Here is a 16,375-nt window from a genome sequence, read left to right on the forward strand (position 1 = left end):
TCAGAGTTATCCAGATTCTTTTCCTGAAATGAGCTCTGAGAATGAAGCATGACTTACAGAAGGTTCAGCAAGCCCCAGATCTTTAGGCCGTGGTATATTTTGGTTCCCTGAAATCTGTTGCCCCCAACACCCCCTGTATATAAGCTTTTACTAAGTCTTTGGTGACTTGAGCTGGCTCATGTCAAAGTTCTGGCACAGATCTTTATAATCTTTCATCAGAATGAAACTGTCTTCAGGGGGTTCCTGGGTTGTGCGGTCCGTTGAGCATCCAACTCTTGGCTCAGGTTGTGAACTCAGGTTCATGGGATTGAGCCCCACTCAGGCTCCACACTCAGCAGGGAGTCTAGTTAAATTTCTCTCTCCCTCACCACCTCTCTCTGCCCACCCCCCATTCTCTCTCTCTCTCAAATAAGTAAATCTTTATATATATATATATATATAAAATCTTTATATATATATATATAAAATATATATATATAAAATATTTTTGTTTTTAGTAAAACAAGACACCAGGAATTCTAACCAATGTTATTTTTTAACCTTTGCCACGCATTAAATTCCATGAAATCATAAGTTAACTTGATCAGTAGCACCCCAACCATATTGATGCCGAAGCAGCTCAGTGTTTTATAAGAGTTTGACCAGTGGTCTTTCCCTGTTTGGAAATAGCGGCCCCGTGTACAAGCGACTGGATTAGCCTGTGCTCTTACTGCATGTGATGTGTTCCCCACATACACACAGGTCTCCCAGCATCCTTCAGGGAGGGGTATTTACAATTTACTTCCCCTTGTCCTATTTGCCAGCAAGGCACTTTTTCTGTATTACTTCCCTTGAAGCCAGTATGACGCAATTCTGCTGATGGGCTAGGAGCCACTGATGTGGAAATACTTGCTTTGAGAGAGTGCATTAAAATGTCAAAGGGGAAGGGGCAAGAAACCTGTAAACCATCAAGCCCCAGTTGTGGTGGGGTCCATCAGCCCTTAAGGCCTTGAGCGATTTGTCTTAAGAAAGAATTTAGCCCTTTGGATTTGGGGCAATTAGGTTTCAAAATAATAGCTGTGATTGGAGAGGTCACAGTATTGAAGGACAAAGAAAAGATTTCAAAGGCTGAAGTTTTTATTTCCACAATTAAATGTAAGCCTTTGCATTATCCTCTAAATACTCTGCTTAATTTTTAGCCTCTTGTTCCCCTTCAGAATTTAGAATTGAGTATTATGTTAGTATTTTAAGATTATGATTTCAATCAAATCTCTCATAGTTTCAGAACTATCATGATAACCATAAAGTATATTTATTAGTCCTCAAATCAAAAAGTAGTCAAACTAGAGGCACCTGGCTGGCTCGGTAGGTAGAACGTGCGACTCTTGATCTTGGGGTTGTAAGTTCAAGCCCCGTGTTGGGCCTGGAGCCAACTTTAAAAAAAAGTAGTACAACATTAATTTTTTTAAAAGATTTTATTTATTTGAGAAAAAGCGCATGCAAACATGACTGGGGTGAGGGGCAGAGAAAATCTCAAGAAGACTTCCTGCTGAGCGCAGAGCCCGATGCAGGGCTTGATCCCATAACCCTGAGATTGTGACCTGAGCCAAAATCAAGTCAGGCACTTCACCAACTGAGCCACCCAGGCGCCCCAAACACTAATTTTTAAAAGACTAAGAAAAAAATGTTTTTAAGTTTAATGAGATCCAAAGAATCAAAGGTGAAATGTACAGCAAACCTTTAATAGACTAGAGTCTGTGAAGTTCCCTGAACAAGTGATCATTACCTGGCAAGAGTTGTACCCGTATACACATGCTCACCTCAGCCATGGGCAGGTGAGGCTCATGAGCCTCTATTTTTATAACCCCCTGCAATAGAAGGCCAGTGCATGTCTAAGGCTTGGCCTTTGGAATTCCCACTACCAAAGAGAACTAGTAGAAACCTGTAGGGGAGCAGATAGGTGGAAAGTGGACGTGATAAATATTGAAGGAGAAACCTGGACCAGAGCCTCAGTGACTGGACAGCATCGAGAGGAACTAAAAGTAGTGCAGACCTGAAACCATAACTCAGGCTTTGGCAGTCTCTTGACTCACAGCAAAGCTGGTCTCCCCAAATCTGCCTGCCCTCCTCTCAGACATCAGTGTCATCCTCACGTTCTGCAATATTCCAAGTTCGCCACTGTATCTAGACCTTCCTTCCTCACTCAGAGTATCTCCTGTCCACGCTCCAGTCTGAACTGCTCTCAGCTGGGTGCTATTCTCACCAGCTAAGGTGACCTATGATGGCACCAACATTGGGTTCGGGCTCCTGTTACCCAGGTGAGCCTTACCTCAGTGGGGTGTGCCCCTGTTGACTTGGCTAAGCCGCTTGTCTGCACATCTGACCTCATGGCCTTACTAGCTTCTCTGCCCCATGGTCATATCTAGAATTGCCTTCATAGTACCCCCACCCCGTCCCCAGAGAAAATCAGCCCCACCATGCAGGCAATCCGAGCTCTTTAGAGTTAGTAAAGGGCAAGATTATTGGACTCACATGTATCTCAGGTAGCAGCACTGGCCTTGTCCCCAACCTGCAGGGCTTTCAGGCTGACACCAGGAACAGTTTAAAAGTGGTGAAGAGGATATGCTCTAGGTCTTCATCTGTCCCAGCTGGGGTTTGGGAAGCATCCCGGGTGACCACATGAAGATCATGGGCAAGGGGCTGGGTTCTCAGATTGCTCACAGGACCCCTTACCTGGTAGCATAAAGGGCTAGGGCACCAAAGGTTCTTCTTAATCTTGACCTTCATTCTTAGTTTAAATTATGCTTCCATTAATGGATTTAAAAAATCAAACTGAACCAAAAACCCACAGCTACAGAACCATAAGATTTTGTCCCTTGATTTGAAAGTTAACTCTCTCTGAATGGCCTTTGACTGTTAAAGAAATACCAGGTAAGACTTTCTGGATCCTGCCCATCCTCCTTCTCAGGGCAGAACGACTGGGGAGGATGTAATGAACTATACTTTTGCTCAGCTTTCACACTTTTCCTGCAATATATTTCAGCCTAATTTTGAACAGTGTTTGCTTAAACAAATTAAATAACTTTGTGGCCCAAAGCTGCCTTTTAGCTCAGGAAATCTGTAAGAATTTCAGGATGATTTTGTTTTAAGCTAGAAAAGACTATACTGACATATTTCCTGGCACTACAGCCCTGCATTCTTTGTTAGAAGGTTTTACAGAATATTGCTTTGGCAAGATACGAGGTAGAGATCTCGGGACCTAGATTCTTTTTTTTTTTGGGTGATAGACTAGTCTGTTTAGGTATGAGGAGTCTGTGAGTGCATAGGAGATCTCTGCATTCTTAATGACTTCATTCCTAAAATATCACTCAGGCTAATTCTTGGGTGGGTGCTGCTTAGCTTCTCGGTATTTGTCAGGCTGATATGCACTTGTGTGTGAGGTGCTAGTACCTCCAAAGAGACCTTTCCATCATCATTCTCTTATACCCTGCATCCAGGTATAAAGGGTGGGTACTTCTATTACTGAAAAGGCATAGCCCTCCTTATAAATTACTTGTGATCTTTTCCTAATGGGATAATGATCTCAAAATAAACTTTTTTTAAGTAAAGATCTTTGACCTAACACAGAGAAGAGCACTGTTTTCTTTCTGTGGGTGACATCATTGGCAACTAATTTTTCTTACATGATGTACAATGATCTCATTTTTACGAGACCAGGGAGCTATGCAGTATGCATCTTATCAGAACCCAATGGGAAGCTACATGTACCAGAACCCACAAAGTTCTGGGGTCCACTTCTTGCAGGGAAGAGACTGGTTGGGGACCCACTTCTGCCACCTGTGGCTTTGGTCTCTAGCCAGTACCTGAGGCAGCCCCTGTGCTGGGAGTCGGCAGGGAAGTGCTAATATCAGGATCTCTGAATGAAGCGTCTTCAGAAGGGAGACTTACAGTTCATTCGTGTCTGATTGCCACTAAACAGTTCTTAGTAACAGAACAATGGGCTTAACTAACTAAAATCCACTTTGAGATGAAGAGAACATTCTTAGCTCTCAATTACCAAAATTCAAACAGCCAAACACTTTGTATTTTCTTCACACCCTGACAAGGAGGTCTCTCACTTCAAAACCCTTGAGCTCTAATTGTTCTCCTGGGTGATTTGAGAAAGAAGGTGAAGATCTGTCAGGTGCTTTAGGAACAACTGGAATGGGATGCCTGCATTGAGGCAAAAAAGAAGTACTTAATCTTGAAATTGCACAACAGGTGCATTTTAACAGTGATGCCAGAGCAGAACTGATAACAGGTTGGAACCCTATGAGAAGTCTGCATGAAGTAGTTAACAAAAAAGGGAAAAAATATTTCAGGCGTTAGAGCCTTTTAGGAAATCAAGATGGAATATGCAGTATTCCTTGGTGTGTGGTAGAGAAACTGCTTTCCCGAGATGCAGAGGTGAGAACACAGCTCTTTGAAGAAAGGCAAAGACGACCAGGAGAAATGCTTTAGAGGCAAAGGGGTCCCGTGGACAGCCCATGTGATAAGGGCCACGGCAGAGACTTGCCAGGGAGAACTTCTCTGCAGTTATCTGCTAATTCTATATCCACTAAAAAGACCATTCTCGAGACCAGTGAACAAAGTTACCACTGCCCATCTATTGAAAGGGTCCTTTTCATAGATCTCTTGAAAAAATAACCTTCCTTTTTGCCCATCCTCAAAGGAGAAAATAAAACTTAAATGTGTCAATTACCAAAGGGTTTGTGGAATTATTAACTTATAGCTGGAAAATGATTATGTATTACTCTAGTTTTGTGGCTGGGTTTACACACATCACAGCCTTCTTTAAGGGAACAAGTTGTCCCAAAAGAGATCATGTTCACAATGAGGGAAGATCTTAACCAAGACTTAAGAAGGATTATAAGAGCACAGGAAGCAAAGATGAGTTCCAGGACTCTCCCTCTGCTTCCCAGACTTGAGCTCCCCGCTGCCCATGTGACATTGCCTCTTGGGAGCTCGGGGGCATGGCAGATGCAGCCTGTCTAAAGCCAGACTCCTCCTGACCTCTTGGTGCCTGCCTCTTTAGCCATCCTCTTATGCAATTCAGACACCTAGGAGACACCTTGGTGGTTCTGTCCTTTCCCTAATATCTAATTCCCTAATTCTCCTATTCCCTAGTATCTAATTCATCACCAAGTCCCATTAGGATTGCCTCCGAGATACGGTCCATTTCTGTGTCACTGCCCACCTGGCTCTAAGGCATTGGCCTCTCTTCCCTGGTCTGTTGTAGTAGCTGCACACCTGCCAGCCACACATTCATCCTTCCCGCCTCCCGTGTGTCTTCTCATCCACAGGCAGAGGAAGATGCCCTTGAAACACATCTTTTTATGCCATTGCTCCTGCTTCACAACCCCTGGGCTCTCTGTTTCTCCCAGCATACGGACACAGAGACCTCTAGGACCACAAGCCTTGGGTGACTTGGCCCTTCCCTCCGTCTCTGCCCTGGTTCCCTACTAGTCCGCCAGCTGCCTCTACTCCCAGACACCCAAAGGCCCTCTTCTCCCCTCCTCACTTGATTGAATCCCACTGATCTGACCTGAGACGAGATCTGAGAGCAGAGGAGGAGGGGCTGGCATCCCTTTCTCCTGGAACATTCTGTGACCTCCCTTGTTCCGAGCTTCTAGCAGATGCACCTCCTCATCACCCACAGAGTGTGGTTGCAGGTGGACACTCAGCTCCTGTGATTGACTTGTGTTTGTTTTCCGGTTTGGGCCTACTGTTCAGGCTCCTTCCCCTCCCACACCTATCCTAAAACACTCTTCTTGAACAAATGATAAGAACCATCAAAAAGAGAAGACGTTTCTGATTAATTTGAGTCACTTGTAGCATGTCCACCTGAGTGAAAGCAGTACGGTTCTTTCTGTAAAAAATAATGTGTGGCTGTGTGTTTTTACAGGAATCCACTGTTTTTAAATAATTGGCACTTCTATCTGTTATCTTTGGTTTAAAAATATAAATGCCACTTTACATTCACAGGGTTGATTCCTCACCAGTGCAACTGGCTTGTTGAAACTATAACATTATTTTGCCACCAGAATCACTAATGTGCGTGTTGTTACAGGTGTGCTGATGGATCAGCCACACCAAAAAATGGGCTGGGGTTCAGACAGTTTTCTCTTCTGTTTGGGTTGTGTTGTTTTGGGGGTATAGGTAGTTTTTTTCCCCCTTTAGATATTAGATTTAAAATAATCATGACTGAATTTGTCCTTGGTACTGCTCGGGGAGAGATGGTGTGCAACTCAGGATGGAAGGTGTTCCACTAGTGGTGCCGGACGTGTATGTGAAAATGGTTTATGTTCCTAAAACATTTAAAATAGAGCATCCTGTGTGACGTTATACATACAGTTGGAGCTCTCCAAAAATACATTCTGCTGGAATTGGGCTGTTCAAAGATTCAAGTTCCTGATTCTGACAACTGTTGAGTTTAAGTGAAAAAATGCCCCAAATTTCAGTGTTAGCCTAATTATTTTTGTCAGTAAGCAGTATTTTCTGGCTTTATAACCCAAACTCCATCTCTAGTGGCAGTCCATATAGAGAAAGATATGTATATTTGGCAGTCATAACAGTTTTCTGATGAAGCACGCCTTGCTTTATCTTCACAGTGAACATAACTCAAGAATGATATTTTCAGTGGCTCTGCTAGAACTCTTGTGTGCAGTGTCTCTCCACGTGGCTTGCCCCTGGGACTTTCTGTGACATGGTTCTACTCATGTGGTGTTTGTTTCCAAAGCACTTCTTCTGTCTGTCCCTACCCTTCTCTAAAGAGCTGCATCAGAAATCCACTCATTTCCAAGTTACACATTTCACACTTTCCCGTCTGTCACTGTTGAGAAAAAATAGTGGTGATTGCTAAAACAATATGGCCTAAATATTCGTTTAAAGCACGAAAATCATATATAGCTCTTATTTTAAATTTTATTGTAGTTGACTTTAAAACAAGGTATTTAGAAATGTGTGGTTACTCTTTATAGCATTTCATACTGGTGTGTTTAACCGCTAAGTTCAAGCTGTAGTTGGAAGCTGTATTCCCCTTTCTGTCTTTCATGGTGAGCCATTGGAAACGGTCACTTTAAAACTGATTTTTGCTGCTGGGTTTTTTTTTTTTTTCCCCCAAAGCCAGCTCTTTGTCGGCATATAAATGTGTAATGTTTGAGAAATCTCCAAAGTGAATAAAAGGAAAATCTATTTAAAAAATTACTTGTGCATGTGTGTAGACTGAGAAGCAGGAATGAGGAGTGCTTTAGGGAAACACATCTAGAGGCTCCACTTTTGAATTATTCCCATTATACTAACCTGGCTTTTGTCATTGAGTGACAGATCTCAAACACTTCTATCTAGTCCCAACCAAAGACTGATTTAAGTAAAGTTCCTCTAGTTGTTTTGTGGGCCCACGTGTTCAGATAACCCGCCCCCCCCCCCCGCCTTACTCTCTCTCTCTCTCTCTCACACACACACACACACACACACACACACACACCATACTTTGATTTTGAAAAGATAAAGGGACGAGCACTGTGCTGCAGAAGACCAGACCCAGGTGAACACAGGGTCCATGTGGTCCACCTGCTGTGATCTGTGCACCACCTCCCTGGGGGTGCAGCCCAGTAGCTATGTTAGCAGCCCAACACCAACAAAATGTTACTTTTCAATGTTCATCAGTTCCCCCCTGAGACATTAGTGGGCATTTATTGCCACAACCATGGCAGGTCAGGAATGTGTGGCATTAGGACAGCAGTAATTTGTAACAAAAACTATCTGAGCCCATAATAGATAGCCCAGGAATTCCCACAGCCAAAGGTCAAGGAAGGGCACTTCGCTCTTCCAGGTAACTTACATCTTAGGGTTTTATGTAGAAAATGTTTCCCTCATTTCAGTTTGTACTTCTATCTCTTTTTGTTTTGTTGATCTTGTTTCTCTTTGAAAAAGAGAATGTCTTGTGTCATTTACGTCTTTGCTCCCCTCATTCCATGTGGAGCATTCCCAATGTTGCTGTGGTCAGAAAGGGATCTAGCAGTCAGTGAGTGCTGCCTCTGGAAAGGGCCCAGCTTCGTTTGAGGTTTCTGTGGTCCGAGTAACAGTAGTGAGCCCGACCAAAGAAGCTTTCTGTTGGCCCCAGAAACCGTTTCTCTCCTATTAGCCACACAGTGGTAAGTTGGAGTGCACAAGTTGGAGTGCACGCGGTTTAGATGGGAGGCCATGTTAGATTTCCTTCCACCAACAAAATTGACTCCATTTCCAGAATTCAACAGAGTGTGTTGAAAGCTCTGTTTTTCAGTATTAAGCCCATCTTGCTTGTTCCAAATTACCAACAGTCCTGACAGTAGTTTCCAAAGCAATAATGAATGGGGTTTCTCCTGCATTGATGGAAGGCTGGCTTTCTCACCTATTTGGACAGATGGCCAAGTGCTGTGCTCATGGCCACACATGCCCTGCATTCCTGGGAAGACTCCCGTCTTCCTTGGCTACTTCCCTACTAGGATACCTGAGAGGCCCGCAGCAAGCACCCTGGATAAACTCCTTCCTGGAAGCAGGTATTCAGGAAGCCCAGAGAGAAGCACCATTTTTATTTCTCAGCTTTCTACAACTACAGGTGAATAGACAGATAGAAGGTAGGAAGATATACAGTGGGCTCTGCGTGCCATTAAACCTTGTCTTGTCAGGTGCTAGCAGTAGTAGAGGGCCTGTGGAGAAAGAAATAGAGGACACTAGACTAAAAGCAGGCCTGTGACATTCATTAGCTATGTGTCTTCAAGCAACTTAGTCTCTCTGATTCTTATTTTCTTTCTCTGTATGTGAGCATAATTCCACCTACTTTCCTCCAGGAATTTAAAAAATTAAATGAGTAAAATGCCTAGAAATGGTGCTGGGAGCATTTATAAGGACCTCATAAATTAGGACAGTTGCTCTTGTTATCAGACCCTCCATGGTTACGTGCAAAACCAGACCCAGAGCCCCAAAGAGATTTGCTCCCGGATCCCAGACAGTGGAAAGTGTGACTAGTGACAGAATCAAGACCAGACTTGTAAAACTCTAGGCATGGTTTCATTGAAGACCATTGTAGCCAGACCATTGTAGCCAGCAACTGACATCCCCCACCCCACCCCCCACACACACACACCTCTATATCTTTAATTTTTCTATTATTTTAAGGGTATTTTTTTTAACCTCCAATGTGTACCTTCATCCCCTTATGGTGATTGTAGATGACAGTGCAGCCTTGGGGGAGAAATCATGAATTAGGGTTCCAGAGAGCCTGCCTGGTGGGTTTTATCCGATTTCTCTTTTCCACCTGTGTTCTAAGCAAGCATGCTCAAGGAACCATTTGTTTCATGTGCACAATAGTCACACCACATGTGAAATTGAATCTGGTGGAAGCTGAAAGAGATGGCCGTCTTTCTGGAGGCCTGTTTACAATGGTAGAATGTTCTCTATCAGTTCATTTAACAAGTATTCCTTTAGTAGCTGACTGCACTCCATAGTTGCTCCTCTTCGGGAGACATCCAAACCTATAAGAACTAAGATGCGCACATAAATGGTTACAATACACAAATGAAAGTGCAGAAGGCTGTGATAGGCAGAGTCCAGGGCAGGCAAGCTTCCAGGCAGGGGGTGAGAATGGCCTTCCCAGACAGGGTGGGTCTTGAATCTGGATCTTGAAGGATGGGTCCCTGCCGGTTGAGACTTGAAAGCTGTCTTCAGAAAACCCAACCTGTTGATGAGCTAAGGATGCCCTTCAGATGATTTATCCTCTAAGAACTTGAGAGAGCAGCCCCAACAGGTGCCACTTGTTCTCTTTTGAAACAGGTACATGAATGTGAAATTGTCTTTTGTTTGAATGAGAACACGTCAGGAAAGAACCTCAGGTACTTGAGTCACTGCCAGCTGCCTACCTGCTGATGCTAAGACCCTAACCATAAAGGAGTAGGTGTCTAGCAGCCGGGCAATGGGTTTAGAAGTATTTGATGCCCTAGAGGTTAATCAAGCCATCAGATGATCTCAGATACATTCTTAATGAACTGCACTGGGAATTATAATCCTGATTCAGCAGTCTGTAGTCACTTGAAGTGGCACCATTGAGCTCAGAATTCAAGGCTGAAGTAACATTCCTTTCTTCCAGAGCCATGCTCACACCAATAGTCCCTCAGCCTGCTAGAATGTTCTTTCCAAGCCATCATCGAGTGTTCGCTTGGACAGAATTTCCCCGAATGGTTGATGTAATATTTAAAAGAAAGAAAAAAACCCGCTCAAACCTTTAATACTTTGAATCTTCAAGTGGACTATGTTTGAACTTTTTCTACCAGCCAGGAAGTTGAATCCATTGAAAATTGCTACACAAAAAGAATAGTATATTGGGTTTTTCTTAAAATGACTTATGTTAATCTTTTAAAGAGTCGCTTTAAAAATATTTTACTATAATGCATAAAAAGTCATCAAATGACAGCTTAATGGAGGTGGGGGGATTTGTAATCATAATTCATTTGGAACAGATAAGCCAGTGTGGATTTCTACCCATCCTAGTAGTTTTACTTCTAAGAGGAAACACTCGTAGCCAAAAGTCTGAAAAGTTTTCTCAAAGTATACTATTTACATAAGAGATGCTTGAGTAGGAACTGGAGACTTTCCCAGATTTTAGCACGTTGCCATCATTTTTCTCTTGACCTTGTAATTCTCTCTCAAGAATTAAAGCACCGCGCAGTTTAGACCTCCCCTTTCCTGATCTCATCTCCAGTGGTTAGAGAAACACCTTGGTGCCACAGTTGTCCCCTTCAGATTAAGAAATTTTCCCCCTTGCAGGAGTGAGAAGTTTGTCTTTAACAGAGCATGAAAAAAATAAAAAATAAAAAAATAACAGAGCATGCACACAAAACTAGCAAAACTAAGTCACCAAAAATTTAAGTTCATGAGTCTGCATCGCAGTCGGGAAGGGGTGACCCCGGAGCCTTTTAGGCACACTGTCAGCCAATCTAGGTTCCTTTCTATCCTGTCACAGGAAAGCCTACAAAAAGAAGTGAAAGTGTGGTATTTACTGTGTCATGTTAATATGGGAAAATTGGTGTGTTTTTAATAGTACCTAATTTCAGAATGTTAAATAACAGGATTGAAGGGTTTTAGAAATGCTTTCTCCCATATTCATTATATCAGAAAAATTTAAGTCAAAGAAAAAAATTTTAAATAACATTCCCACACAGCCAATTTGATTTTCATTCCTTAACTTCTGGTTTTTTGATACGAGGACATTTAAGTAATGCTATAAAGAGATCTTTTAAGCATTAGAAATTAATTTTGCTTGCTTTTGTAATTCCTGTTTTTATTTCAAGTTCCCCCTTTCTGGCTTATATTCCCTATATAAATCATAACCTAGACCATTCGACATTCAAAATGTATAACTTGTGAAATTTATATTATTTGGAATTTTTACACAGTGTATTAAATAATTACTTAGCAATATTCAGCCTCTCTTTCTGGGAAATAAGTTATTTTAAACGAACATGAAAAATAGCAGGCCCGCCTCTTGCATAAGTGGATTATGAGAAATGGCTACCAGGGTAAAGTGCTCCCATTGTGCATGGTCAGTATATATAGGTATGTGCTTTCTTTTCCTACAGGCAAGGCAGTTTTCCCGGCATGAATCAGAGTGGACTTATGGCTTCCAGCTCTCCCTACAGCCAGCCTGTGAACAACAGCTCTGGGCTGATGAATACCCAGGCACCCCCCTACAGCATGACGCCCAATATGGTGAACAGCTCAGCAGGTAACCGTGGCAGCTCTGTGCTCTGAAGGCTGCCTTCCCTTCCCCTCTTCTGCTCTTAGGCCTGCACCAGTGAACAACCCCCAAGCAATGGGATCATTGGGTGAAAAGCGGGAAAACTCAACTTTTCTGCCACCTGGAAACTTGTTCAATCATGTAACTATATTTCTAGACATAAGGATCACATTGAGTTCTGTGTAAATTATTTTTATACACTCTGTTTTTGTAATGTGTGGACATATTCCAAGTGACTCTGGGGATTGCTTGCTAGATGTATTCACTAAGTTCTTTTTCTCTTTGGACATCGTTCAAAGTATTGGAAGATCTCATGACAAGATTGCTACTCCATTCCATCGTGGTGGAGATGAACACTTCAAGTTCATATTTCAGGGGAAGTGATTGAGGGAGGGGTGGAAGTATTTTCTCACTTCTACATTTATACCTGGAAATAGTTGTTCGTAAGTGCTATTTACCAGTTTGTCTCCATTGAAAAACTCTTTACAATTTTCTTTAGCAAACTGTTTTAAATTTTCCATTATGTCTAATTTTTTAAACCCACTCTGTGAAGTCACCAACTACATTCTTACCAAATCCCATCCAATCCGTGCAGTAAGAGTGGCCTTTCAATTTGTGGTAATACCAAAAATGCCCAAACCTGTGCAAATAGTCTGTGTTCTCAGCTTCCTTTGACCCTGAACCACCAGCAGTGAGCAGTGCTACTCTTTCAGCTGAGATAAAGTTGGGGAATCACAGTTGACCTGTTACTTTCTAGCACCTATTCGAGTCGTAAGCACAATTTCAGGAGGATGCTCTCCTTTGGTTAATGCAGAGCTTTGTGAAACCAGTTGTGTGTGTCCTGCAATGTTTTATGATGTGTGAGGAAAACACCATGGAGCTAGAGGCTTGGCTTTCTCTTACTACTTTTTTTCATTTCCTCTGCCTTTCGCCACCTCTCTGACCTGTCTTTGAAAGGCCACCCCAGGAGCTGTTGTTTCTTTGTCCAGCCGAACAGGCAGCCAGAGGCTGGGCTTGCATCCTATCTGAGCTTCTGAGTTGTTGGTTTCCAGGGTCTAATTTAATAGTGCCATTCCTTGATGACGTCTCTTTAAAAGTATCTGGAAGAGGAAGAAAGAGCAGCTATTGACAAAATTGAAGGTTTTTAAATAAATAGAATAGCTCTTCTTGATACTGGTAGTTCATCCCAGCGAGGTGGGTGTTTTTACATTTGAGATGAAAGAGGAATGAATGCTCTTAAACAGTCTATTTGCCAGAAGCTTCCCCTTCCCTTCTCAGCACTGTCCCAGGTAATAGTGTATTTGGGTTATGACATTATGTGTTTTGTCTGGCTTGCTGAAATAAAATTACTTCAGAGCATTGAAACTACACAATAAATTTTCACCTACTATTAGCAATACTCATTTTTTCATTTTTCCTTTGGACCCCAGAACCACAAAAATAACCAACCACGAATAGGTGGCACTGTGCCCTGCCTAAGAAGATTTGTGTTCCCAAGGAATAGCCAATTTAATGGAGATTCACAGAGAGGGTTTCTTTTTATTGTTATTATTATTATTATTATTCAGATAATTCAGCTTTTCGTTATTTCATACAGAGGCAATCTGTTTGTTGAAAAGCTGGTTATCATCACAGTCTTTTGTATGGGCTAGTATTATTCTTTTATTGCATTGTATATTTTGAAATATTGAATTTTTAGACCTACTTATTTAGACACATATTGAGTTAATTTAGACATTTATCAAATTTTTTCTACACATTTATGTGATTTTATTCCAACTCTGTAAGTCAAATGCTACCTGGTAGAAAGTAGTCATCTAGCTAGCACATCCGAAGAATATTGATGATTTGGCATATATTGTGTATCTATTGATAGGCACACGCCAATCTGCTATCACTCTGTCACAATCTCTGGGGGAAACAGGAATAACAAAGGAACTCGGAATGTTACTGAGTGGCTCCTCATGATTTTGGTCTGAGGATGTCCTCTTGACTTTTTCTAGAGTTTGAGCCAGAAATGGCTTTGATCATCATCACTTAAGTCTAGTGGTTTGAGCATATTACGAGTGATAACAGCCAAGCATTTTCTCTGTCAAAGGACACTTTTGGAGAAAGGGAAGATAATACCCATGATGTCCGGGGCTGGCAGTGGGATTTGCTGAACCTCAGTTAGCAGCTTATGCAACTGGCATTCCAGCATCCTCCTTGTGGAGTTCAGACAGTTGTGCTGTAGACGGGGTACCAGGGCCAAAAAACGTCTTCCTGTGTAGTGACAAATGGTTACAGGCTTCAGTGAGCAAGTAATTATTCAAATGGAGTCAGTGTGAGTATGAATGTGACAACTATTTCTTCATTTTAAGATGCAGGGGAAGTGGGGTGCTAAGCAGTGGGGGGATTTTTTCCCCTCTAAAGGAGCTTCCTTTAAAAAAAATTATTTGCATTAAAAGATTAGAATTATGTAATGCTATGGGCAAAATTATATCACATATAGCCTTGTCAAATAGACCCTTTTATAATACTTGTGTTATTAGTTACTTTATACTTCGTGTTTCCTTTCATAATATTCATTAGTCGTGTACTTGTCTTTGTATAAACCACCACCTTAAGGAAGACCTCTAAATTCCAGAAAGCGTATCTACCATCTGTGGTTCTAAGTTCGCCTCACTGGAAGGCACTCTGCAAAATGCAGTGCGGTTCCATCAGTATAATCTGCAGATAGTAAATGAGCAGCCATGTAGTCAGGCCTTCCTCTTCTACAAGAGCCCAGTCAGATTCCAGATCTTTCTGCCAACCTAGCCCTACCCCATCCCAAAAGCATCATCCTATGGATGTCCTACCAGTATGAGGCAGACTAGCTCCATTAGCCCTTAACAGAGAAAAAAGGCGAGCTCACTTCCACACTATCGACAGTTTCTTTCAATGTTTTCAAAAATCGAGAAACTTGTGTCACCTGGAATGCTTGTTAAAACTACAGATCTCTGGGGCCCAGTCAGAATTTCTGAGGAATCCAAGAATCTCTGTTCCTCACAGGTTCCTCAGATAGGTTTCATATGTGTCTATGCAAAAAGAACCTCCCACTTAGAGGTATTTCCTGGCAGAAGTGCTGCCAGCTTTATGTGGCATTTGCTGTTTCAAAATTAAAACAAAATTTACAAAAAATAAAAATAAAAGGGATGCCTAGGTGGCTCAGTGGTTGAGCATCTGCCTTTGGCCCAGGACGTGATCCTGGAGTCCCGGGATTGAGTCCCACATCAGGCTCCCTGCATGGAGCCTGTTTCTCTCTCTGCCTATGTCTCTGCCTCTTCTCTCTCTCTCTGTCTTTCATGAATAAATAAATAAAATCTTAAAAAAAATAAAAATTTTAAAAAGATTTACAAAACTATGCCTAGAATATAAATCCTCCAAGTGGATAGATGCTTTCTTGAGACTTCAGGACCTTTCACTAAGGAAGTTTTAGATCTTTAGCACCATTGCTAGTGGCTGGTTGTCTAAGTAGTTTATAAAGATTGTTGGGCTTTCTGTTTGCTTGCTTGCTTGAAGTTCATGATTTGAGGTGAACTGCTATCCTCCCCACCCCCAAAGATAGAGAAGGTGCAATAAATTATGAAAACCGTATCTCTTCAAGTGGGAAAAATGGATGCTGGGACTATGCCAAGTATATTGGTAGCTCTGGGCTTCCTCTGGAGCTGGGGCTTTCTTGAGAGCATCAGTCTAGCTGGCTGGAGACGGGAGCTGGTTTCCTCAAAGCAGCAATGCATAGCAAGAGTACTGGTTTTGTTCAGGTTGCATGTTTCCTTGGGATGCTGTAACAAAGAGAGAGGGCACAGATGGAAATTACAGTGTGGTGCATCTCACTTGCACTGCCCTTGTGGAGGTGTGTTGGCACACAGAAGTGTCAGAGGATGCTTTCAGGGCCTGGCTGGTCCAGCCCAAGAGAAGTGTTTCTCCAGAGCTTCCCTCGTACCCTTTGAATGTGTTATGTTAACGGTACTCTTTATATATTTGCATGTATAAAAACGATCATGAATATCTACAGATGTATACACATAGATAGGCCCTTCTGTGTTTTCAGAAACAAGGTATAAAAGATTTTGTGGAGTATGCTGTATTGTTTACCATGAAAAGAACAAACCAAGTGTGTGTTTCTGGTCCCATTTCTCCATCTTCTGGGAATGATTTTGTCGCCTTGTAAGGGAGACTAAGTAAAGAAAGCTGAGTGAGTAAGAGTGAATGTTTGAGTTCAGTTTTGCTCACACCATATGTTCTTTATGTTCCTTTTGAATATATTAAATCCAGGGTGGAATAGCTGCCTTAGGACCTTGACCCACACTTACTTTAGGAAATCATTCCAGCTCTTAAATTTCAGTTGCAAAGCCAGAGGCTAGCGCTTGAAATGTATTTACAGTACTCACACAGCACTTTCTGCAGGCACGGGTTCTTTACTGCCCCTTTTTATGTCTGAACTTTACATACTGGATTACTGATGTCAATAGGAGAAAGAACAGGGCCTTGATTTAACACATCCTTACAATAGTGGTGGTCTTTTTCTTCTGGGAAAGGAGAAAAAAAAATAGTGCCCCTGGA

General features: G+C 42.1%; 1 protein-coding gene across 11 annotated transcripts in view; it reads left to right on the plus strand.

Moving 5' to 3' along the window:
- The window catches only part of ARID1B (AT-rich interaction domain 1B), a 436,905-nt gene that overhangs the window by 382,615 nt on the left and 37,915 nt on the right, over window positions 1-16,375 (plus strand). For all 11 annotated transcript variants that reach the window (XM_077898062.1, XM_077898100.1, XM_077898070.1 and 8 more), the window contains one exon: window positions 11,634-11,779. In XM_077898062.1, coding sequence (XP_077754188.1) covers window positions 11,634-11,779 — 146 coding nt within the window. The remainder of the gene's footprint in view (window positions 1-11,633; window positions 11,780-16,375) is intronic.

This window comes from Canis aureus, chromosome 1 (genome assembly GCF_053574225.1).
Source record: "Canis aureus isolate CA01 chromosome 1, VMU_Caureus_v.1.0, whole genome shotgun sequence".
NCBI classification, from domain to species: domain Eukaryota; kingdom Metazoa; phylum Chordata; class Mammalia; order Carnivora; family Canidae; genus Canis; species Canis aureus.